Raw genomic sequence first — 24,174 nt, forward strand, 5'->3', positions numbered from 1 at the left:
CTTAGTAAGTCCTAATTATGAGTTAGTATCTCCTAATTAGGAGATAGTAACTCCTAATTATGAGTTACTATCTCCTAATTAGGAGATACTAACTCATAATTATGAGTTAGTATCTCCTAATTAGGAGATAGTATACAGGAAAATATTTTTCACTTTGGCACCTGGACGCTTCCATAAATTCAGGACTTTATTCACAAATGATTGCAAAAAAATAACAATAGACAGAGGATGCATCATTTAAACTTTTGCTATCTTTTTTACATTTCAAATTATTCTTTTTGCAAAATTTTCTGATTCAAAAGTGACATGTTTAGTTTTGATCAAGGGGAAGTTACTACAATAGATTTTTAAAGTAGTTTTCAAAGTTGATTTTTCGCTCCTTATTTTGCAGTAAAAACAGTCAAATTGAGATTAACATTTCACTGATAAAACTCCATATTTCATTACAAAGCATGATTTTTTTTTCATTTCCTTAAATCCAGTTTTAATGTTTACAATTTTGAAATAAAGTCAAAATAACAGTAACATACAATTAACCAGGCACCAGGAGATCCCAGAAATACAACAAAGCATTTAACATCAATTTCTATTTCTGACAAAAACAAGGACCACTCATATAGTTTTATCTTTTTTATTATATTTTGTTGAAATATCCTGAATAACATACACAATATACCTACAACATATTAGAAAATATTCAAGTAGGTAAAAACACTTTACTGAAAACTGCACTCTCACAGATTGACAGTTTTGACATGTTTTGAAATCAGCTGATTTTGGCATTGATGCAAATTCAGTCAAGATAATGCACTAGTCAATTGTAACCACGACCAAACAGGTAGAATAGCGGGGACTTGGACTTTCGGTCCAGCCAAGCCTGGGTAAAATGTCGGTCCGGCAGGGACAACCTGATAGTAAAATCCCCAACTCATGTCCCCGCACCCCAGTGACCCTGGGTAAGGCCCAATCCCTGCTATATTTGGCATGAAGACAAAACCAACGCATTCACCTAGCACTGCAGCCACCTGGAAAGTAAAAACACGGCCCATTTACCCTGCTATCCCCGGTATACCCCCGGACCTGGGGGGACCGTGGTTATTGACTGGTGCATAACTCACAATAGAACAGATATCAATTGTTCTAAAATGACTAAAAATTTCATTTTTCTTTACAGGAAGCTTTAGGATTTACGCTTTTTTAGCCATAAAACATTATTTTTTGACAATGAATATGAATTGCTGCAGTCTAATCTTTGGTCAGAAATCTTATATCACTGGTTTCCTGACATTTACACAAAATTTGAATCATTCTAAGACAATTTTTTTATTTCAAATGGTCAACATGCAGTTACTGTGAGATTGCAGTAACTTGAGGCTTTTCTGCACTGTACAGATTGGAATGAAACTCAATTCTGATAAAAAATTCCGGGTGCCCTAGAGTTATACCCTGTTTGTCTAACCAACCACATTTTTAATGATTTTTTTTCTGAATACCAGTAATTTTAAAACCATTCAATGTATCAACTTCAATGAAAGTGAATGAACATTGAAATATTGTTAAACTGTATTACATGCTTGACTTGTGTACATTTGAAGAACCATAACTATGTGGCCTGCTGTTCCCTGATTCCCTCCCTTAGAATTAACTATTTTTCAAGTGTTGAATTTACTTTTTATCAGAAGTTGACCTTTTTCAGATGAAAGTGAATGGTATCAATAGATGGCTATGTATAAGAATAATAACAACTCGACCAAACTGCACTCCTTTGAATGACAAAAAAACAAAACCATAACTGTCCTTTTGTTCCCAATTGTCTCCCTTGACAAACAAGTGCATTGCAGGAAGAGAGTGAAAATGGGTATTAAGTTGATGCCAATAAATATGTTTTTCGATCTATGATTTAATAAAATTGAAATATCACAGAAAAAAATATTAATGAACAATCATTTAAATGCAATAGCAATTTTTACACTGTGAGTTACTTGTCTTGACTTTCAACATGTCCTTGATTTACTCCCCTTTTCAAATAAGCTTTCATTTTGAGGCCCTTATAACATAATGTAGTGGCTCTAGTTTCCATGGGGCTGTTTCATCCACTTTTCTATTTTTAAGATGCAGTTTCATATCTGGGTTAGATTTTTCAGCAATGCAATACCTCTATTTAAAAAATCATCCTAGGTATAAATTCCATCCTAGTATTATTTATAAGGCAAAAGTTATGGTCATCAAAAGTCAGATGTCAGCTTAGTCAGCTACGCTCTCGCCCATAACTTATACACATTTTTTTCTGCATTAGACTGTTTATCTTGTAACAGGGAAGGTAGTGAACTGGTCTACGATGAAAGTTGTCACCCAGAGCTTTTGATTTTTTTTCTCAAATAATATATATATTTCTACTTATTCAGAAAATCATCAGATCCTTAAGAAACACAAACTACAATGTACAAGTATAATATGTAGGAACTGCAGGTCCTTATCAAGTTATAGCTAAAGGGAGGTAATGCAATTTAGATTTCTATTTTTATTATTTTACTCTCCCTTTGTCCACATTAAAATTACAGTTAAAACCTGGATTAAACTGGTTTCTCTGTGAAGATACTTTGATTTTGATACTGATTTTGAACACCAAATGTGAATACACGTACTTCAATATATAAATGTTGTTAATTACACTGAACCAAATAATCATCCTCTATGTACTTTTAAAAATATGAATATAAAAAAACAAAAGGAAATCATAGTTCAATGACGAAATAGTGAAAATTTGTAGAACAAGTATATTATTTACTAATGTAGCAAAGACGTAAAAAATAAAATGTATAGTTGATAGATGCAATGCAGATAATTATTTCATGTACATTCAAACCTAAATATCCATTATATAACTGAGGGGCATCACAAGGTTATTAGCTCAAAGAAGGAAGCCTCAATTTGAAACTATGTTAACTGAAGCATGAAGAATAAATTGAACTGATCATAATGATTTCATAAAAAAAGAATACTTTGAGCCATTTCGAATGATATAACACATAAAAATAAATGATATAGTTAAATTGTCCCTAAAGTTGGAATTAACCCATACTCTCTTTAAAGCTGCACTCTCACAGATTGACTGATTTCACTTTACTTTTCAATTTCTGTCTCAGAATCAGCTGATTTTGGCATTAATGCTCACAATTCAGTCATTTAAGATAGCTCACAATAGAACAAATCTCAATCGTTTTGAAAACTGCCCAAAATTACATTTTTCTTAAAGCGTTATAAATGCTTTTAGCCATTTAACATCAATTTTCGAAAGTTAATATTTTAAACTGCCATCACCAGTCTTATATAACTGGTTTCCAGAAATTTACACAAAATTTGGCACATTCCAAGACAATTTTTTTAAATGGTTTATCTGTGAGTGTGCAGCTTTAAAGAAATAATATAGTTTGCATACAAAGCATGTGGACCACATTTACTCAGGATATTCTACAGATTTTACGTCATCATAGTTTTTCTACACAATATAATTCAGAGTCCATTTCGAGCAATATTTCCTGATCTTCTGGAAAGTGTTTATCGAGGACCCGTTGAAACCCAGCCAACGCTTCCTCACGCTTGCTCCCTTGGAGACGACTTATCACGCTGATAGTTGAATAATGGTCCATAATGAATTGTTTGTCGCCCTGAAAGTATATGAATAATTTATAATAATTATATAAATATAAAATTTAAATTTATGAAACGATTTACATACAGTCAAAACCGATATGTTAAAGTCTTTTGGACCTCGGAAAATGGTTTAAAGTAACAAAAATTTGATATAACCAAAATACAAAACATGTTCAATAAAACCAAAACATTCAAAAAATGTTAGACATAACCAGAACATCGAGATAAAAGAGTTTGACATAGCGAGGGTTTGAATTATGAATAAAACAGCTAAAAGTTATTCTGCCATTTTTAAACAAGAGGCAAAACTCAACCATTTTTATCGAGAGTTATGGTCCTTTCTATACATGCACACATTGTCAAGGGAATAAGTGTACAAAGATAAAGTGATTGTCTTAAATGATTATCAAGACATGGTCAAGTTATGGTTTTTGAATGACTTTTTAAAGGGCATAACCTGACAATTATTAACGCAGATTTATATAGTGTCACTAGTATCGTATGTATAAAGTTCCAAAGTTTTTTTAGTTATGGTCAAGGTCAAGGTTAAGGTATCAAAGAATAAAGTATTATTAGATCTTATCCTCTACCCCTGGGATACATTTTCTTTGCTTCTCAAAAAGTAGAGGTTTCTACCCCGAGAAAATAGATTCAAGATCAAGCGTGGTCAATGTCTTCACAATAATTGTCTGGTTAGCGCAGTGGGTAGTGCACTCGGTTCTCACCAAGGCATCCCGGGTTCAATTACCAACCTTGACACATGTGAGTTTGGTTTGTGGTCACCCAGTCAGACGAGTGGGTTTCCTGCAGGTACTCCCGTTTCCCCAACAACACTCTCGAGTGACAACACTCATACAGATTGATTATTTTAATGAGGTAATAGCTCACAAATTTAAAAAAGAAGAAGTTAAATCTGAAATTTTATCTTTACAATTAAGCTAAAGGAATTGTTTAAATCAAAGAGCACATAAGATAAGAGTTGGTATGGGTTTGGGAGAATTTTTATTTTTTGACAATCACTCCATATTAAACTGAAACTCTTGATCTAAGGAAACATTGTTGTACACTCATTGACAAGACTGTCAATTGATACAGTACTGTAGCTCACTCACTTTCATATTCGTAATGCCAGGTAGGAACTTGTGCTCTACGAGCCGAAGGGACTGGCATGCCTGTATGACATTGAGCCAGTGTCCGGAGAACTTGCGGGGGGTGTTTCCATAATACAAGGTTAGGACGTCCTCCATCTCACCCAGCCACGGCACCGTCTGGTACAGCTTGTTGTTGTATAGTAGCACTGGAGAATAAAGGTGATATTTGTATATACCTCACATTCACGATTGAAGAAGAAAAAAAGGCTCTGTTTTTCTGTAATACACGAATATGGCCTCCTCCATAACTCATCCATTGCACGGTACGGTACAGCTTCTTGTTATTAAAAAATTACTGGAGAAAAAAACACATAAGTCAAATTATTTTTCATATAACTCTCAACCTTCCGTGCCTTGTTTAAATCCCTCCCTTTAACAGGGGTTCTAACAACCAATCATTGTCAAACCTGAAATATAGCTAGGGTTCTATTTGAGTATAAGGGATCCATAAACAAAGCAGGGTAAAGGGGCTTAGAACTTTTTTGAAATTGTTCTCAAAGTCATTTATATTCATTTCAAGGTACTTCCTACTGTTTTTGATGCAAATGTCCAAGAAAAAACTATTCTTACAACTGTACGATAGTCTGAAGTTAAAGCTCTCGACCCTGATTTCATGATTAATCCTGAACTTTAGAATCCCTGCTTGTTTTTGACAATTATTTGGACTTACTACACCATAGACTTCTTTTCTAAGTGGTTTAACAATAAATGCATTTGACCTGATTTAAACTATGCACAGGGATGGCTATACTCACTCACGCGTCCCTGAGGCACCAGGACCCTCATCATCTCTGTCAGGGCCTCTTCCTTCGCAAACCAGTGGAAACACTGCGCACATATGATGTTCTGCAAGAAAATGTTAATGTGAAAAAGGTACAAATAGTCCTTGACACTGAATATGGTTATAGGGCAAGTTCCATCCTTTTGACTCTTAAAAACCCTTAAATATTAAGTACACACATGGAGTTTCATCTTCTCAAATTGTATTTACCTTTACAGAAGCATCAGGTAGGGGAATGTTGTTGGCCGTGAACACTTGTGTTTGTACCCCCGGGGATTGCTCTCTTAGTGTGGTCAAGAAGCCTTCCGAGAAGTCACTGGCCAGGTACCTCAAACCCTGAAATATACGGTAGGGGGCATAAAGGTCTTACTAATAGATATTTTTGCTGTGTAACAATATCTAATGTTTTTAACAGTTAGGTGCATTGTTTCTATAGACTCAGCCCTAGGGGTTATTCCTGTAGTTAGAACAAAAAAACTCAAATGGGTAACTGACCAAGTACTTCATACAAATGCTCCAATTTCTCGAAAAATCTGGAATCCCTTATTACAGGATCAAGATATGCTCACCATTTTTGTTTTCGTATAATTTATTTCTTTAAAGGAGTAATGAGACAAATTATAAGATGATCATGATAAACTATGTTTTGATTTATAAAATCAAGTATAAAGGAGTAATTTGACTAAATGAAATATGATATATTAAAACCTGGAATATTTAGGATATTTTGAGGGCCTGAACAACAGCGGCCAAGGAGGCCCTTAATTCTGATGTTTTATGAATATTGGCTCAGATATGTTACAAACCTGTGGAATTTTTTCCAGCATCCTCCGAGTACACAGCCCCGTCCCAGCCCCAAGCTCCAAGATATCATACTGAACGCCTGAATAAGGTATATGTTATGACTTACCATAATAAACACAACACTTGTTGCCAGGCAACCATTAAATTGACCAGGCAACAACCATTAAATTGACCAATAAAGGGACTATATCTTGTCAATAGATTATACCACTTGGTTGTTTTTCAATGAATAACTTTGTCAAACAACATCTGACAAGTGAACAGCAGTGCAAAGCTTCCATGTGCATCATGTTAAGTTCACAAACGACATCCATAGAATGAATGTAAGAAGGTCAACATCTGACCTCTGTACATTTTTTTCGCTAATCCCTTTATACAGGGATGATAACAGGGCCAAGTTGCCAATCCTGAAAATGTCTGCGTGCGGTTCGATGGGTCCAGGGCAAAGCCCTGGTGGGGGGGGTGCAAGGGGGGCTAAGCCCCCTGAAGCTTTCAGTATTTCAGAGTTTCTAATACCCTTTTTGTCTTAGAATAGTGTTCAAGGAGTTCACCTTTCGGTTTGGTAGATATAATTATGTCCAACAGGAGACTTCCGCAATCAAAACAATTATCAGGAATCTTAGCAGTGAAGTTAAACACCTTTGTCTTTGAACAAAGTTAAATTTACTTTTTTACCTAAAGTCACAGGCATAAGACATGTACCTGATATTTTTGTTCAGTTGTCCACTTCCCATAAAACTCAACTGGCTATGATCAAATGCCTGTGTATGAATAGTCTATACTGTGGGATGTTTGATTAATAATAATGAATCAAGCTTGCAAATGTTTATTGTAAAGTGTTATTTATTCAAATTTTATATATCAGACATAAGAGTATTTATTCCATTATCTGCACATTTGATGAGAATATAATATTATTAATTATTATATATTATATTAATAATTATTCGGAATTCCAAGTAATATCCAAATGGGACTGTAAATGCTTTGGCAGGGTAACCGTTGTGGACATGGCGGGCTATGTCATCATCAATGTCTATGAGGTGAGGGACAAGTTGACGTATTCTGGTCTCCAAGCCGGATTTTTTCTCCTCATGATGTTACAGGTGTCTAGTAGCACACACCGAGTGTCACTTAACTCCCCAACAAGTGCATCATTGAAATGGCTTGCCTCTCCGGAAGTCATCTTATATGATGCTGTACACCTTTGAAGTTTTAATTCGCTGAGAGCTTTTGTATCTTTGGCAAGTGTCTTAAGTAAGACTCACTACATGTGGTACCAGGGGTATGGAAGGTCATGTTCAGCCATAAATCCAAGAATCATGGCATCTGAATTGAATTGTCGGTCATTGACAGGAACAACCGGATGCACTGGCTGAGGTGTCTGTTCATCCCTGACTTTTGGAACCATCAACAAACCTGGAAATACAAATTACAACTATAGAAATTAAATCTCACTCAAACTGGGTCCTCAAGAAGATTTGTTGAACTGTCTCAAATAGAAAATAAACTGATTGCTCTTACTTAATATATATTACTACTACAAAATATTAATTCATTTTTTCTTTAAATTTTAAACAACCCAATTTTATCTATCTATCTATCTCAGTTTAATGTCAACCCCTCTTCCGAGTGTTACCGACATGAACAGTGTGCATCGGCTTGTTAGTGAAAAAAATAAAACACTGATGAGGCAAATCACATCAGAAAAGTGAGAACTAGGGTATAAAAGAGAACACAATTTAGGTAACATGATAAAAAGTGATTGGTGAACTGGTAAAAGGATAAAAACACTGCTTGCTTATCTAATGCTTAATGGTTGTTACAGCCACCTTGAATGTGTCAGGGGTGGGGATAGTGATTTTTATTTGAACCTTCCATTATGGTCAACAGCCACTTCTTATTGAGAACAATGCTTCAAACATAATGAGAACAATAAAGAAACGGTTTACATCGTAAACTTCAATCGGCCAAATAAAATTTGTAAAATAAAAATCATTTATTATAACAAAATCCGAATCGGGATGTCCGAAATATTGCTACATCAGTACATGCGCAAAAAGCCATTCTCAGTTTTAACACATTCTATCAACTTTAAAAGTAACGTTTCGGCAATTTCTCTTAAAACTAAATAGCAAATATACCTTTTAATCGACGAATCGATGTTTTTAGAAGTTGGTGGTGGTCGTTGTTTTTCCAATACTCGTTTATTAATCTTCGTCGTCTGTCATATCCGGATACGAACCATCCGGATACTGTTTTCTAGTCCGATCGGTAATTTCCGTAATCACCCGACGCTATCTTAACCAATCATATAGCTCGATTGGCAAGACGTAAATATGTTCGTTTATTTCCGGATTTACACTTCCGGAAAACTCACCTTTCGTACCCATATTGTTCGAACATAACTCGAATCGCTCCCTGTACCCCTCCCTCCCTAGAAAAAACTCAACGGATTTACAAATATCTCAAAATCGATCCGTGAGGCCTTAAATCCGGAATTCCGGATTAATCCGGAATTTTATCATCCCTGTTTATAGTCAAAATTGTGACCATTATCAGAACCTATGAGTTATTATTCTGCTTAATCTATACAATGTAATGTCACAGTGGTGAATAGTGATTATCATGGGACACAATTATCATTTAAGATTTTAGTTCAGGCTTAATTTTCATTTTCTGAATGTATTTTAAGTTACTACCATGCAAAGGTTTGCTGTTGTTGAGATAAGTGCTTCAAATATAACAAAATCGTATGCATGCTGTGTCATCAAGGTTATCTTTTAGAAAAATGCCATAATTTTTTCCCTTAAAGAACCTACAGGACATATCTGACCAATAACTTAACAAGTGAAAACTGAACAAAAACTGCCTACTTCTAAGGCAAACAATTGAAATGCCGCTGGTCCTACCCGATATACATATTCATAACTATTTAACCAATAGAGAGATAAACTTACTAGTAACATGATTACTATGGCCAAACAAATGCACATAGATTTTGATTAAATACTTTCTAAAATGTTAATCAAAGAAAAACAAAGATTCGCGGCTTAAAATCCTTTTTCTGAGATAAGATTTCATCATTACCATCCCCTCCCCCTGTGTGGAGCTGACTGACTGCATGTGTGATAAGCTCGTCCGTGTAGGAGGGTCGATGTTGGTCATAGGCTGAACCCTAAAGTTAGGAAAATACAAGAATATTGAGGAATCAATATATTCTTCTTGACCCTACTTCCTTGAATGATGTTAGTTGCATCGAGGTATGGATAGTTTTTAAACAAAACCAAGAAGCATGCCAACACTCGTCTTTTGTTGTTTCTTTTAGTCCAAAATGGGGCAAAACTCAAATTATAAAAGCCAAATTAATCAGCCTTGCTGTACTTGACTGCACTGTTTCTGGTAAAATGCGAAACAAAGGTTTCATGCGTATATCTATATTTCTACGTTATGGCAAAGGTATAAGATTCTGCATTTTATGAAAATTACCTTTTGAAAACCCTCGACCGCCGACTGGTGCACCTTATCCATTGTTGAACACTGTTTAAAGTTTGAAACTGAAAGATAAAAAAAATTGAATTACAAAGACACACTTTCCACAGACCTGCGTAAAGTGCACAAAACTAGTACATGATAGTAACACGGACCTCAAAAATGACCACATGGTAAGATCTCGGAATGAAATCCCCATGCACGCATGAGTTTGAGATGCATTAACTCAGATGAGAGTTGCCAATCCATGGTTTATAGGTCCGTGATAGTAATAATGAGAGATAAGAAAATTGCTCAAGTCAAGCAGTTTACCAAAACTATGTTTTCAGTTTTGAATTAAAGGGATAACGGCGACCTACTTTGGTCTTGGGGCAAATCTGAAACACTTAATGCCCCATCAGTCAGGTTAAATAACATGATGTAAATATGTAAAATATTCAAATGTTCCATAGTTGTCATATAACTCATCCCTTGAATTCTGTTGGAAATTTAATCTTACCTATAAAGCTATGAGCCTGTAACTTGAAGTGTTTAAATATCCTACGGGCCATTTCTGAAACAAATCAAAATTTGGAATTATGTAACTTGTTTTATTCATTTGCATCTTCCAATGATGAATCATGTTTGTGTTTTTATTCAACATCATCATAAAATACTTTCAATAGTTTACGAGAGATGCACTTACTAAAACACTTAAAGGCCCATTAATAAACCAAATTCATGTTTACAGTGGAATATGCAAACATAGCAACGACATTGTCAACAAGTCTATGTTAAAGATGCATTCTCACATATCGACTGTTTTGCCAACTTTTTTTTTTGTCTTGGAATGAGCCAACGATTGTGTGAATGTATAAAAGAAAGCTTACTAAGGATTTCGTCGCAGTTGTTCATATTTATGGTAAAAATTTATGTTTTATGGCTAAAAGCGCTTTGAGAAAATTTAAATTTTCGGCTGTTTTTCAAACAATTGAGATCTGTTCTTTAGTGAGTTATCTTAAATGACTGAATTGAAGGCATTGATGCCCAAATCAGCTGTTTCCGAGACATTTTTTTTAAAAATGTCAAAACTGTCAATCTGAGAGAGTTCATCTTCTAGTATCTATTGGTGATATAAACATACATAAGAACAAAGTCATCATATTTTACTTTGAATTTAGCCCAACCAGAAAGAAAAAAATACATGAATATCTAAGAGATAAATATATTTTGTGCTGAAATGGAATTTGCAAACTTCTGGCCTAAAATGGAAAATATGTTTTTCTATGACACTCGTGAAATAAAATACGATCTTACACTGAAATAAACAAATTTTCTGTTTCTTTTATGCTTATTTTCCGAGTTTTATAGAATTTTAATTTGTTTTCTAAATTACCCCCTTCTTTGAAAAGAGTGTTATCACCTGTTATCGCCTGTGGGGCGCCCCTCATGCAAAAATTATAGCTGTCAATTTTCTATTTCCACTTTGTTGAGAAAGAGTTCACTGATATTCTTTTTTATAGTTTATTATTCGCTCGTTTTTAGTGTAAAGATTTTATGCACAGTTTTCAATGACGTTTTATAAGTGCATCCATGTTCCAAAAAATAACGAAAACACTTTTATTTTAAGCGTGGTATGAATACATAACCAAATTACTACGCCGCCATTGATTGAATGAAAATTTGAAAGGTTGAATGTGATGTCAAAACAATTGCGGATAATCATTGGATATAAAACATTTTTCTTAGTTTAAGAGTGTGTTTCATGATACATGGATATTCAGTCATCTTACTGTCAGAGACCAGTATGTTTCTCTTGAAAACTGGTCATTGTTGATAAATTTGACGCGTGGGTGGAGTAAACAAATCAGTTAATCTGTAAATTGCTGCGTGAATTTTCCGGGAAGTTCATAGTACAAGGACAAACAGTTCAAAGTACATTTAAACAATGATTCTATTATATGATAACATTCTATTTATGTTTGAACAGTTGTTTTCGTCTGTAATTTGTTTGGTATGACAGCAAATGTTCGAACATTCAGCTTCAATATCAAGACTATGTTTGAAAAAAACGGGATAACCATTTTCTAATAAACAGTAAGTTGTTAATTTCCAAATATATTTGTTTTAACCTATGTAAAATTTCTTTAGATTTTAAAAGTTTTTCCCCAACATTTTATGGTTAAGTGTTCTGTTTTGATCATCATTAAAAATTAGAAGACTAAGAACTATTGCCTTAGAAACCTTTAAGATCATAAACAAACAAACACCAGTTTATCTTCACGATTTAGTTAAAATAAAAAATAACTCTTATTCTTTTAGATATAGTAACACCGCAGAGGTACCCCAGATAAGGACCACAAAGTATGGCCTCAACTCTTTCCGTTCAACAGCGACCAAGCTCTGGAATTCACTCCCTCAGCACTTTCGTGACGAAACAAACCTGAGTCAGTTTCGGAGTTTGGTCAACGCATGGAACGGACAGAGTTGCAGGTGTTCTTGCTGCGCTTTTCATAGTTAAACCTTCCCCTCTTTTGTTTCTACCCTGACTGTTTTTGTCATTATGCCACGCTTAGATTTTTGCCAAGCTTTGCTTTTTGCCATGCTTTTTAGTTTAGATATGCTTAGTGCTTATTTTAGCCTGTATTACATCAATCATATCTATTTCTAATCAGTGCTTTTGTCATAGATATCCTTTTGCTTTAAATTATATTTATGTGCTTGCATGTTCACTGCATAAATGTTTGCTGCAACTTCTGAGAGGCTGGTGCTAATCAGGTCATCTTGAATCTGATTCAAGCTGATATGTGTTTTAGTATCCTTTTAAGACACGCACACTTGTGCTATTTTTTCCTCTCAGTTTTTATAATTTTTCATCTTAAGATCTTTTTAGACTACGGTCAAGATTAGCACCAGCATCCCAGTTTTTAAATATGTATACTGTATGTGATATCTGTATTTTTGTCTAAATCATGTGCTAATTTACTTTTAGTTAGGTACAATTTCTTACATATTTTAATATTTTATATCTATATTTTGTCTTAATAATGTGCTAATTCTTAATTAGATTCAATCTTTTTAATACTTAAATATTTTATATAGATATATGCTTGTAATAATATATATATATATGTAGTCGGTCAATAGCTATTCATAGCTAATGTTTTCTCTGTTATGTCATACCGACTGAAAATAAAATTTGATTTGATTTGATTTGATTTGATCAAGGGTAGCTGCAATGGATTTTAAAAATAGTTCTGAAAGTTGATATTTTCACTCCTTATTTTGCAGTGAAAATGTTGTTATTTCACTGATAAAACTCCATATTTCATCGAAAAGCATTAATGAAAACATGCCATGGTGCTTAACATAAAAGGGAGTAGATTCTCTTTAGTCATTCTAAAATGCCGTCCAGGCTTTTTTTTTAATGATGGTTAGCCTGGAACGACGTCCAGGCTAACCATCAGTAAAAAAAAGCCTGGACGGCATTTTAGAATGACTAGATTCTCTTCGGAGATTTATTGTGTCAGGGTTAATTAAAGTATAATAGAAGGGTTCGGCGACATTGATATTTACCAGCAGGTTGATCTTAAGTCGATCACATCTCCTGAAAGCGCCTGAAAAATGACTGAAATGTTTATGTTCTGACCTTGTGTTTGTTGACAGTTGTTCCCGCAAAATTCAACGGAGACTGAAATTGCGTTCTGTTATGCAAATTGCGTTTATCGGTAGACAACTCTGATAAAGTTGCCCTCTAGTTTTAAAATGTCTGCAATTTATCGAGGCATTATCAAAGCTGTAGACAAATTTGTCCCTGCGGGTCTTCAGTCAACATGGAGCCATCCTGCCGGTATGACATTTCCACCACATACATTTTCTCATGTCGAAAGCATCTTTTGTTTCGCATGCATTTCGGACAATTGAAGTTCGGATACCAGGACTTATTTAAGTGCAATTGTTTTGTTGTGTAACAAGGTACTGCTGGTGTCCGACCGCAATGGAATTCCTTTTTTTTGATGTATGTAAAATAACTCATGATCACCAATTTATGATGATTTTGCAAAAAAATATTTCAGCTTTAACACCATTTTCCTACAAATTAAGAACCCGACTTTAAATAAAGATTCTTGTATCTTGTATTCACACTAGAAAACCATATTAATAAAAAAATAATATTAAAATAGTCTCGTTTTTTTTGGCTATTATAATTTCTTTACAGTCTGAGTCACTATCTATATCCTCTATGTGACACAGTCATGGCCCCATCGCTGGGGTCATCTCTGAATCCATCTATGATCTACCTATGAAAAAGGTCAAGCAAAATATCATTCAATACCTTATTAATCCCTATAATGCTTTTTGATTTAGAGGAAAATTTACAATTGAATTAAAAAGATTATTCAGTAACTGGAAAAAAAACAAAGTTTAAATCAACAGGAGCTTCTCACTTTGGCAAGATGTAGTAAGATAAGTTACTATAGGCAGTTTTCTTGGACTTGTACTCTTTCTTATCGTCATTAATGATCTGCCATCAGGTCTGAAATCAAGAACTTAATTTTTCACAGATTACAGTATAATTAATTAAATGCTTTAAAATGGAGACTAAGAGTCAAAACTCCAAGGTGACATTTACCAGTATAGTGCGAAATGCATGGTCAGACAAGTAGTAATTGATGTTGAGCATAAAAAATGTAAAACAATTCACAAAGGCAACCACAAACCAACTGAAGATTACATGAAAAACTGAGAAGGAAATATTATTGAAAATTATAATGGTAAGCAAGAGTGTGGTATTGTATTGTTGTGGATTACCCAGAAGAAACTCACTTGTCAGGCTTGGTGACCTCAAACCAAACTCAAGTGCGCCCAGGCCAGGTGTCAAACCTGGGTCACCTAGTCGAGAAGCGAGTGCACTAGCTGGACAACCTAAGACCACACTTTGGAGTATGCTTTGCTTGTTTATAAGAAGGACCAAAAAGCAATTGAAAATGTTCAAAGAAGAGCATCAAGAATAGTCATAGAAATGGCCGGCCTAAACTACATCGAAAAAAAATAAGCAGTTAGGACTTTAAACACCAGAGCATATATAAGACAAAGGGACTCATTCAAGTTTACAAATTTATTCATAAAGAGATCATGTCTGGGTTGCATTGTTTGATTTTAGGGCTGATGGCACAATTACAAACTCTAATAGCAGCTGGTTAAGAACATCAAGACAAAACATGTTCAGCAATAGGGTGATTGACTCATGGAACAGCCTTCCTGAATCTGTAGTAGAAGCATCAACTCTTAATTACTTTCAAACGTGTCTTAATACATTTTAGGTTGGCCCCTATTAATTTTGAGACCAGGTGCTTTCCTCCAGGATGAATATATTTAAAGAAATTTATAAATACACTAGGTTTTTAGTGTTTTAAAAAGAAAGGCAGTGAAAGGACGCTCAGGATATCAGTGGTGTGTAGATAACATAGGGTGTATTTCAAAGGCCAGGGTGAATAGCCAAATATATATGTGTATATAAATGCCTATGAATAGTAAAAAATAAATACCCGAAGTAAAAAGATAAAGTCCAAGACAATCAAAATACCAAATAACCGAGTACAGGAAAAATCAAGAACAGTTTCAAAGGAAAAAACAGAATGGACCTAAGAAGCAGAAATTGCTTATGCACCGAAGTTATGGTGCACCCTATCTCTACAACTACATGGTTTACATGAACTACATTATGTAGAGCCCATTTGGGCTAGCGCTTAAAAATCTAAATATCTATGACCTGTTTATCAATTTTCTTTAGAAATGCAAACGTGCAGGGGGAAAGATAGCCTCATGAACCTACCGTAAGCATTTTATTTTCTGATTAAAATTAAAATGATCTTTTCAGGTCCGAAGACAATTTTTTTCTGGGCACCAACTATGAAATGGGTATGTTTGAATTGTATTAGCTTCTTTGAAATATAGAAGACTTATATGCTGATTAAAAAAGAGAACTCTGCTATCTACCTTTATTATTAACATATATAAAATATAACTTCTTATCAAAAAGTATTTTAAAACAAGATTTATGATGTTTTAAACTACAATGTTTTAAGAGTTATAAACTTAAATAATGGTTACGGTACACATGTGTAAGTAAAGCAGTATGTCAAATAGCTATCAGGATTCTTCTCACTTGAAACCTGAACACTTAGTATTAACAATATCTATCACAAATATCTGTAGCTTTCGTCCATGGATTTAGTTTGGTAACTGTTATATATTTGTCTATTATTTTTTGTTCAGTGCCTGGTAATAGCTGGTATAGGTGACATTGCACGTCCCGCAGAGAAGCTCTCGCAGTTCCAGTCTTCCGCTCTTGCTGCAACAGGTACAACATGGACAACCAGTCGCAAACAGGATCATAAAAAACATCTTTTCACATTTACATTTGTACCTTCATTCGCCATTTGTGGATTTGACTTTTTGTGCTCATGTGTACACTAGAACAAATATAGTTTTATAATAAAAAGGTTGGAACCATTGACAAACAGTTTTTGCATGTGTTCTGGGATTTGTTAAACATTATAGAGAGCAGATATATTTTTTTTTAAGTGTAATACCATTGACACTGAAGAAAGTGATGTCTACTTTTAGCATAGTTATATATATATAATTGGCTTCTTAACATGTATGTTACATTATGATGACCACTTGATTTCAGGTCTGATCTGGTCCCGGTACTCTCTTGTAATCACTCCAAAGAACTATAACTTGTTTGCTGTCAACGTCTTTGTGGGGGCAACTGGGCTGTACCAGCTCTATAGGATTTACAAGTGAGTGAACAAAATTAATTTTTATAGTGTGCCAAGTTCTATTTAACAGCGCAGTGTTCAACACTAACAGTATCCTGGGATCAGGCGGACACCAAGAACCCAGCGGGAAACCTCGGACTTTCAGGCTTGTGCTAATTTCCCTGGTAGAAACCAGCCCTGATTTTAATTTTAGGTCCTGAGAAAGTTTCCCTAGAGGGGATTGAAACTACAACCACTAGAGTGAGAGGCAGACAAAGTCACCACTAGACAACTCTCAGCTTTGTGATAACATCATTAACTGTATCTGCTTGGCTCAAACTTGTTACAAGCCCTATTGTTTTTGGGCAAGCTTGCTTGCAGGCTCATGCTTATTATGTCATATTGTTCTTGCCCTGTCTGTCAGTCCGTCAGTCCGTACATCACACTTTGTTTCGGCTCAAATACTAAAGAACGCTTGCACCCAGGAACTTCATACTTGGTATGCTAGTTGGTCATGACTAGTACATGAACCCTATTCATTTTGAGATCACTAGGTCAAAGGTCAAGGTCACCGTGACCTTGAGGTGAAGAAACGGTTTCCCCTCAATAACTAAAGATCCTTTGGGTCCAGGAACTTCATACTTGGTATTCTAGTTGTTCATGATTAGAAGATGACCCCTATTGATTTTGAGATCAAAAGGTCAAAAGTCAAGGTTACCTTCAGGTAAAAAACGATATGTTGGCGTTGACCTTAAGCTTAAAAATGGTTTCTGCTATATAACTAAAGAACGATTGTACCCAGGAACTAGTTGCTAGTTGGTCATGACTTGTAGATGAACCCTATTGATTTTGAGATCAGTAGGTCAAAGGTCAAGGGCACCGTGACCTTGAGGTGAAGAAACGATTACTGCTCAGTAACTAAAGAACGCTTGCACCCAGGAACTTCATACTTGGTATGCAAGTTGGTCATGACGTGTAGATGACCCCTATTGATTTTGTGATCAGTCTGTCAGTCTGTATGTCGCACTTAGTTTCCGCTCAATAACTAAAGAACGCTTGCACCCAGGAACTTCATACTTGGTATGCTAATTCAGTGTGTGTATACCACGTGATAAATTACGTCATATATGCTACGACAGAAGGCAAAAAATTGAAGACTTAAATCAAAGATAACTTTTCATTTACAACACCATTTTAAACGAAACAAAGGGCAGTCTTTGCCGCTGAAAGAGCTCCGCATTTGTTTTATTACCAAAATTTGATGAGGTCATTAGTTTCATCATGCACTTCGACAAACCCGTTTCCAAAATAATGTTTTGACAGTGCTCCGTCAGACGGCCGTATTGTGAAAAGGTTTGTCGAAGTGTTTTAAGAAACTAAACTCTCAATCAAATTTTGGTGAAAGACCGAAGGTGGGGCTCCGTAAGCGACCTAGACTGCGCTATGTTTTATTTAAAATGGTGAAGAAATAGTGAAGTTATCTTTGTTTAAAGTCTTTTTTCAAATAAAAATATTGCCTTCCGACTTAGCATTTATGAAGCAATTTATCACGTGGTATACACACACTGTAGTTGGTCATGACGTGTACATGACCCCTATTGATTTTGAAATCAGTAGGTCAAAGGTCAAGGTCGCAGTAGATTCACTATTTAATACAGGTGAATAAATCAAACTTCACTGTTGGTTCTTGTCCAGTCCAAAATTACAAAGTTCATGTCCATCATTTATTTTTTCTCAGATATGACCACACAATAGGGGAGACAAGTGCTATTTCAAAAAAGCAATCTCTAGTTCTAATCAATGAAACCGTTTTTGTGGATAGAAAAAATCTGAAAAAAAATTGTCACAATCCTCGTCAATCAAATTTGGCATGAGAACTTTTATCTGTTAAATGAAACCGTGTATGCTCTTTGCACTCTTGTTAGATTTCAATTTAACAGGAACCTTTTGAGTTCCCTACCGGTTTCACTGCAGGGCTTAAGGTTTAGCCTCCGTCCGTCCGTCCACAAAAATCTTGGTCCTGTGATAACTCAAAAAGTAGTAAAGCTATGTTAATGAAACTTAGTATGTGGAAAGAGGGCAATATGGAGGTTATGCACATTATTTTATTTTTTTCGTCAGACAAAGTAATGCCAAGTGATGGCCCTTGACTTATTAAAAATATAGCCAATTTTGTCCTGTGATAACTCGAAAAGTGTCAAAGCTAAGTTCATGAAACTCAGTATGTGGATAGAGGGTAAAATGGAGATTATGCACATCAGTTGTTTTTTTTGCCAGGCAAAGTTGTGCAGAGTTATGGCCCTTGACTTATTAAAATATAGCTGTTGACTGAAAATATATCTCGGTCCTGGGATAACTCACAAAGTATCAAAGCTAGGTTAATGAAACTTAGTATGTGGAAAGAGGGCAATATGGAGATTATGCATGTTATTTTTTTTTTTTTTTTGTCAGACAAGAGTTATTGCCCTTGATATTAAAATATAGCCAATTTGGTCCTGTGATAACTCAAGAAGTATTAAAGCTAAGTTCATGAAACGGCAATACGTCAAAAGTAGGCATGGGTGATCTGGTAGGTTTTACGGCTAAAACTGACGCATTTTGATGGATAAAGATTACTGTAAATGCCATTAGTTCACTATCACATGGGCTGGGGTGACTTAAACAACTTTGATTTATTGGAAGGATTTGTTAAAAATTTCATGGAGATTCCCATGAGAAACGCCCAACTTTTTCACAAGGCTTTTAACCTATAGGGGACACTTGGTGCCCACTGAGCGGCATTCTTGTATTTCAATAAGATTTTCTTTGAATGGTAAAAAACTTTGTTGTCAGATATTCATTTTGTCAATTGGGTTAAATAATATATGGGGTATTAAAATATTCAGGTATTTTCATGAAAAGTAGCCATAATGGACTTAGGCATTTCAAAGAGCAGACATGATATGTAAAATTGTTATTTTTATGTTTTGCCACTTCAGGAAATGGATATATACAATCTCGTTGCTTTGTGACTGACAGTCTTTGTGTTGCTGTTTTTATTTTTGCAAAAGGAAATACTGAGCCTCAGCTAGATAAGGTTTATAGTCAAAGGGAATTTTACCTAACCCAACTTTTTTTCAAAGACTTAAGAGTATGTTGTAACTTAAATTTATTCAAATGCAATGAGTATTTACGAATTTAAATATTTCAATAGCTAGTTTCCTAAAAAAATATGTAAAGAATATTAAGAACTTTATTATCCTTAGGCAGTAATCTCCCCTTAAAATTGAATGAATTTAGTAGTAGTGGAATGAAACTCTGCCTTGAACTGGCTACGATTCACACAATTTACACAATCAATACCTTACTTGCCAATTCATATGCAGATCGATAAGAAGGACATTTCGACTATATCCAAGGCATTTTCATAAATAAGTTGAAAATAAATAAAGTTTTTAAAAATTAATGCATATTTAAGCAATAACGCACTTAATACGGAGCTCTGAAAATAGGTTAGTTTTTATAAAAGAGCAGCATTGGATTTTTCCTTGAACTTTTCCTAGAGATATTTATATATTATTAAAAACATATACATAAATTTTTATTAACTTACTGGTACTCATATTGGATAAAATGAGGTTTGTGGTTTAATGTTACGGCATATATCTCTATACAATTAGGTTTCTCGTCTTAGTTATCACAACTAATTGTCAAGGAAGGTCTTTTTTTATCTTGATTACAAAAAATGTATCTTCAGGATGGCCGAGTTATTCCGATACAATTTTTTAGCAGAAATTTGACACAATTTCTCTGACCTCGTCATGTTGTTGTGTGTTTGGTCTTCATAATGTATGTGTATTAGTTTATTGTAACACATGTATTTAATCATAGCAGGCTAGCAATTACCTTGCCTATGATGATATTAAAATAGTGTAGCCATGAGTGAAATATTTACTTTTGGTAAGAGAAAATATATTGTGATCATACATTTAAACTGACAGTTAAGTTTAGTTTTATTATCCGTCTCTGTGGCCTAGTGGTTAAGTGTCCGCCTACGGGGCGGGAGGTCGTGGGTTTGATACCTTGCCGCATCATACCAAAAGACGTTAAAAGTTGGTACAAGTAGCTCCCTTGCCTGGCGCTCGGCATTTAAAGGGTAGTGCTTGGAAAAGTGGTGTAATCAGTATTGGTTTAACCCAAGAAAATTGTACCCTGTGTATCAGTGCTTTACACCGCGCAGGTAAAAGAACCAAGGGGTCTCTTCGAAAAAGTGCTAGGGTAACACACCCAAACTTCCTTGTATCCCACCCCTATCTCTTCCACATGCTGTCCCTTCAGCAAAAACAAAAGGACCCCTTTGGAAATAATTGCTTGCACTTTCACAGGTTATCCTTGACCCCAAGGTCGAAAGAAATACATACATACATTTTTTCAAAAAGCTTGCCAAAAGTAAACAAAAATTGCGTCATTTTGGAAAATAGTTCATTAAAAAAAATTCCGAGCCCTATGCTTGCTGACGTTTGATTTGGAATTGAGAGCAGGCTTAAATTACATGACAGTGAAAAAAATCAAACTTTTAATAAACTGTTAGAAACAACCTGGCCCCAATATCACGAAAATACTCGAGACAAATCTCAATCTCAGTCTCTTTTTAGCAGATTACAGCATCATATGATTCAAAATTGTAAATGTTTTACCCTGTTTAAAATCACTCCTCTCATTCATTGTGTTGATGAAAAAAATGGCCAAAAAAAATAAAAAAAATTAAGAGCAAAAATTGTACTTTTATTTTATTCCAATTTATCATTTTTGAGTTTTACTCAAGTACATTTTGTGTTGTAGAATAGTTTATTTTGCAAAATTGAGCAATTATGATATTCAGCATAATGCATTGTGAGAATGGGCTTTTAAAAAAAGTAAAACAATTAGTAAATTTTAATAATGTCATACTGTAATGTGGCAAAATGAATTGAGATTGAGAATTGACTTAAGTATTTTCGTGATATTAGCACCTAGGTGCATGTTAGTTTGGTTTGTGGTCACCAAGCCAGACAAGTGGAATTCCTCCGGGTACTCCTGTTTCCACCACAACACAAGACCAGCCTCTCGCATAAAATTGTGCCGATGAGAGCGATTAATATAATGTTGCAATATCTTCTTAAACATTGGTTGTGAAATAAAGATTAAACTTATATTATTGGCTAAAAAATGTTTAAATTTTCATCACTGACCTTTTGCAGACTTACAATATCTCTATGAAGTCAACAAGTTTTATTCAATCGCCCCCATAGACTAGACAGTTACCTTATTGGATTAATTTGTGAGACAGTATACAAAATATATAAAACATATATGATTTAATGCAGTGTTTACTAAAGGAAAATGTCAGTGCTAAAGGGAGTGGAGGATATGATCAAGGGGGATTATGTCAGCCTATGTTAAAGTAGTTTGAGGATTTTCTTTGTCCCTGTGTTGATGGTAGGCTACTGTAAAATAAATCATCTTGTTTTATGAAAGATTGTGTGGGTTTAAAGTTAAGATGACAATTTTCATCTAAAACAGTCAGAGATGTTTGAGAGTAAATATCCAGTTTGACAAATTAGTTTATGTTTTTTGAACATCTGCAGCAGAATTTATAATGCTTTGATTAAGGTTTTTCTTGAACTCCTGCAGCATAACTTTTAATGATTGATTAAGTATTTTTTAAGGAGTTCTTCATCAGTGCAGTGTCATGTAAATCTTACTTTTAAAATCGTCTGCTTCAGGGGGAAATGTTGGGGTATTTGTTGTAGCCTTATCATCGTTGTGATCATCATTAGCGTGCAAAAAACATCAACCAGGGTCGTAACTAGAAACTGTTCAAGATATTCAAATGCAATTTTATATGTACATGTTAACAAAGACATAACATACACTAAAAGGCCCTTTTAAGAATTGTGGAGTAGTGCCCCCTTTTTAAACTGATCAACAACACACAAGCATTAGTGTTTGCTCAGCAGTAGTCTTGTACTGTTAGAAGTGGCATAATTGGTCATATTTCCCCATCTTATATTGCAGATACCAGCAGTCGTTGAAAGCCCAGGAGACAAAGTAGATCACATCCAGGGGAGCTGTGCCATGTTGTGATATCTTTGAAAATATTGCAGATATATCCCGGAATATTAATTTGTTTAAAAACATATGCAAACATTTATCATCTTAAACAACTTTGATTTTTACCCTTTTTTTAACTGAACTTCTTGTCCTTTCAAGCCAAATAACACAAAATCAAATCTGTTGTGATGAGTGTTATTTATTTTTGTCTGTTTTATAACTATCAGCAATGTTTGGTTCAGGGTATTGATATGCTGGGGTACGCCACACATACACACCAACATATCTGTTTGACAATGATTATAAAATGTAAAATTTGATTTTATGAAATTAATTATTTTCTTGATTTGACAAATTAATAGTTTGCTTTCTTCCAATTATAACATTGACAATTATTGATTTGAATTTACTTATAAATTCTAAGAAATACATTTCGATATTTACAAAGTCATTGGTTTGGAATTTCGTTGAAAATATTTTTTAACTCCAATATAATACAACAACATCGCTTGTTACATGGTTGTATTCAGAATTATTAAAGGGAATATTGTGGTACTCATTTTAGAATTGTTATGTTGTTATTATATTTAGTGTATATAGTTTTAACTGGAAATTAAAAGATATTAACCCGTACATAAAATGTTTGTTGACTGTCTTTTCCCTCAATTATTCAATTGTTAATATTTTTTTACCAATTACTTTATTGATCCACAATACTAGTCAATTGTGTGCACGATCACTTATAGTCAGTCAAAACACAAAGAGGAAATATACTCTTGCCTCCTCTCCTGTTCAAGTTGATCTATCACATGATATGTCTACTTTTCTCCATTCTTTTTGTAGACTAATGAAATATGTTTTCCAGTTTGAAATGAGGATGCAAAACATGGATGCCTGTTACAAATGCTGCGTGAACATGAAATACCAGCTTAGCCCATCAACTACCAGAGTAAAACTAGACAGTTGTTTTTGTAATCAAAATCTGATATTTCCCCTATGCACTTTGTTGCAATATGTTGAATATAGTCATATGACCTTTGACATCTTAGCGTAAGATCATTTCAATATGGTGAACGATTCTGGTGAGTTATTTCAAGATCCTTGAAGCAGTTCAAGAGAAATGGAGTGGACACAAAATAGTCATATGACCTTTGACCTTTTAGTGTGACCTTGCACTGAGCTGCTGTAGCATGCCCTATTCTCATCGTCTCAATATGGTGAACATTTGTGGCAAGTTATTTCAAAAGCCTTCATGCAGTTGAAGAAATATGAAGCAGACAAAAAATGTAGTCATTTGACCTTTAACCTAAGTGTGATCCTGACCTTGAACAGGGCTGATTGTTACATGCGCTATGCGCTCATTTCAAAGTCCTTCAAGAAATTGACCTTTGAGACATTATTCTATACATGGTGTTTATATGGCAAACATTTGTGGATGCTTATTTTAATATCCTTGATTCCTTCAAGAGATAAG

The 24,174-nt window shown here is 34.5% G+C and overlaps 2 protein-coding genes across 3 annotated transcripts; one reads left to right on the plus strand and one right to left on the minus strand.

Annotated features, from left to right (window-relative positions):
* Nucleotides 1-606: 606 nt before the first annotated feature.
* On the minus strand, nt 607-13,531 carry LOC128239102 (uncharacterized). 2 transcript variants are annotated; one of them, XM_052955568.1, is made up of 9 exons: nt 13,511-13,531; nt 10,382-10,435; nt 9,880-9,947; nt 9,481-9,568; nt 6,393-6,469; nt 5,797-5,922; nt 5,561-5,651; nt 4,767-4,951; nt 607-3,668 (listed from the first exon to the last, which is right to left on the minus strand). In XM_052955568.1, exons 2-9 carry the CDS (start codon nt 10,431-10,433, stop codon nt 3,489-3,491), a joined length of 867 nt encoding a protein of 288 aa, XP_052811528.1. In that variant the 5' UTR covers nt 10,434-10,435; nt 13,511-13,531; the 3' UTR covers nt 607-3,488. The 2 variants fall into 2 exon arrangements, with proteins under 2 accessions (XP_052811528.1, XP_052811527.1); XM_052955567.1 differs by having other exon boundaries at nt 13,438-13,530.
* Nucleotides 13,532-13,576: 45 nt separating this feature from the next.
* On the plus strand, nt 13,577-23,334 carry LOC128236874 (mitochondrial pyruvate carrier 2-like). Its single transcript, XM_052952004.1, has 5 exons — nt 13,577-13,711; nt 15,743-15,783; nt 16,141-16,225; nt 16,559-16,670; nt 22,665-23,334. Exons 1-5 carry the CDS (start codon nt 13,627-13,629, stop codon nt 22,699-22,701), a joined length of 360 nt encoding a protein of 119 aa, XP_052807964.1. The 5' UTR covers nt 13,577-13,626; the 3' UTR covers nt 22,702-23,334.
* Nucleotides 23,335-24,174: the final 840 nt, after the last annotated feature.

Source organism: Mya arenaria, chromosome 6, assembly GCF_026914265.1.
Source record: "Mya arenaria isolate MELC-2E11 chromosome 6, ASM2691426v1".
Classification (NCBI taxonomy): domain Eukaryota; kingdom Metazoa; phylum Mollusca; class Bivalvia; order Myida; family Myidae; genus Mya; species Mya arenaria.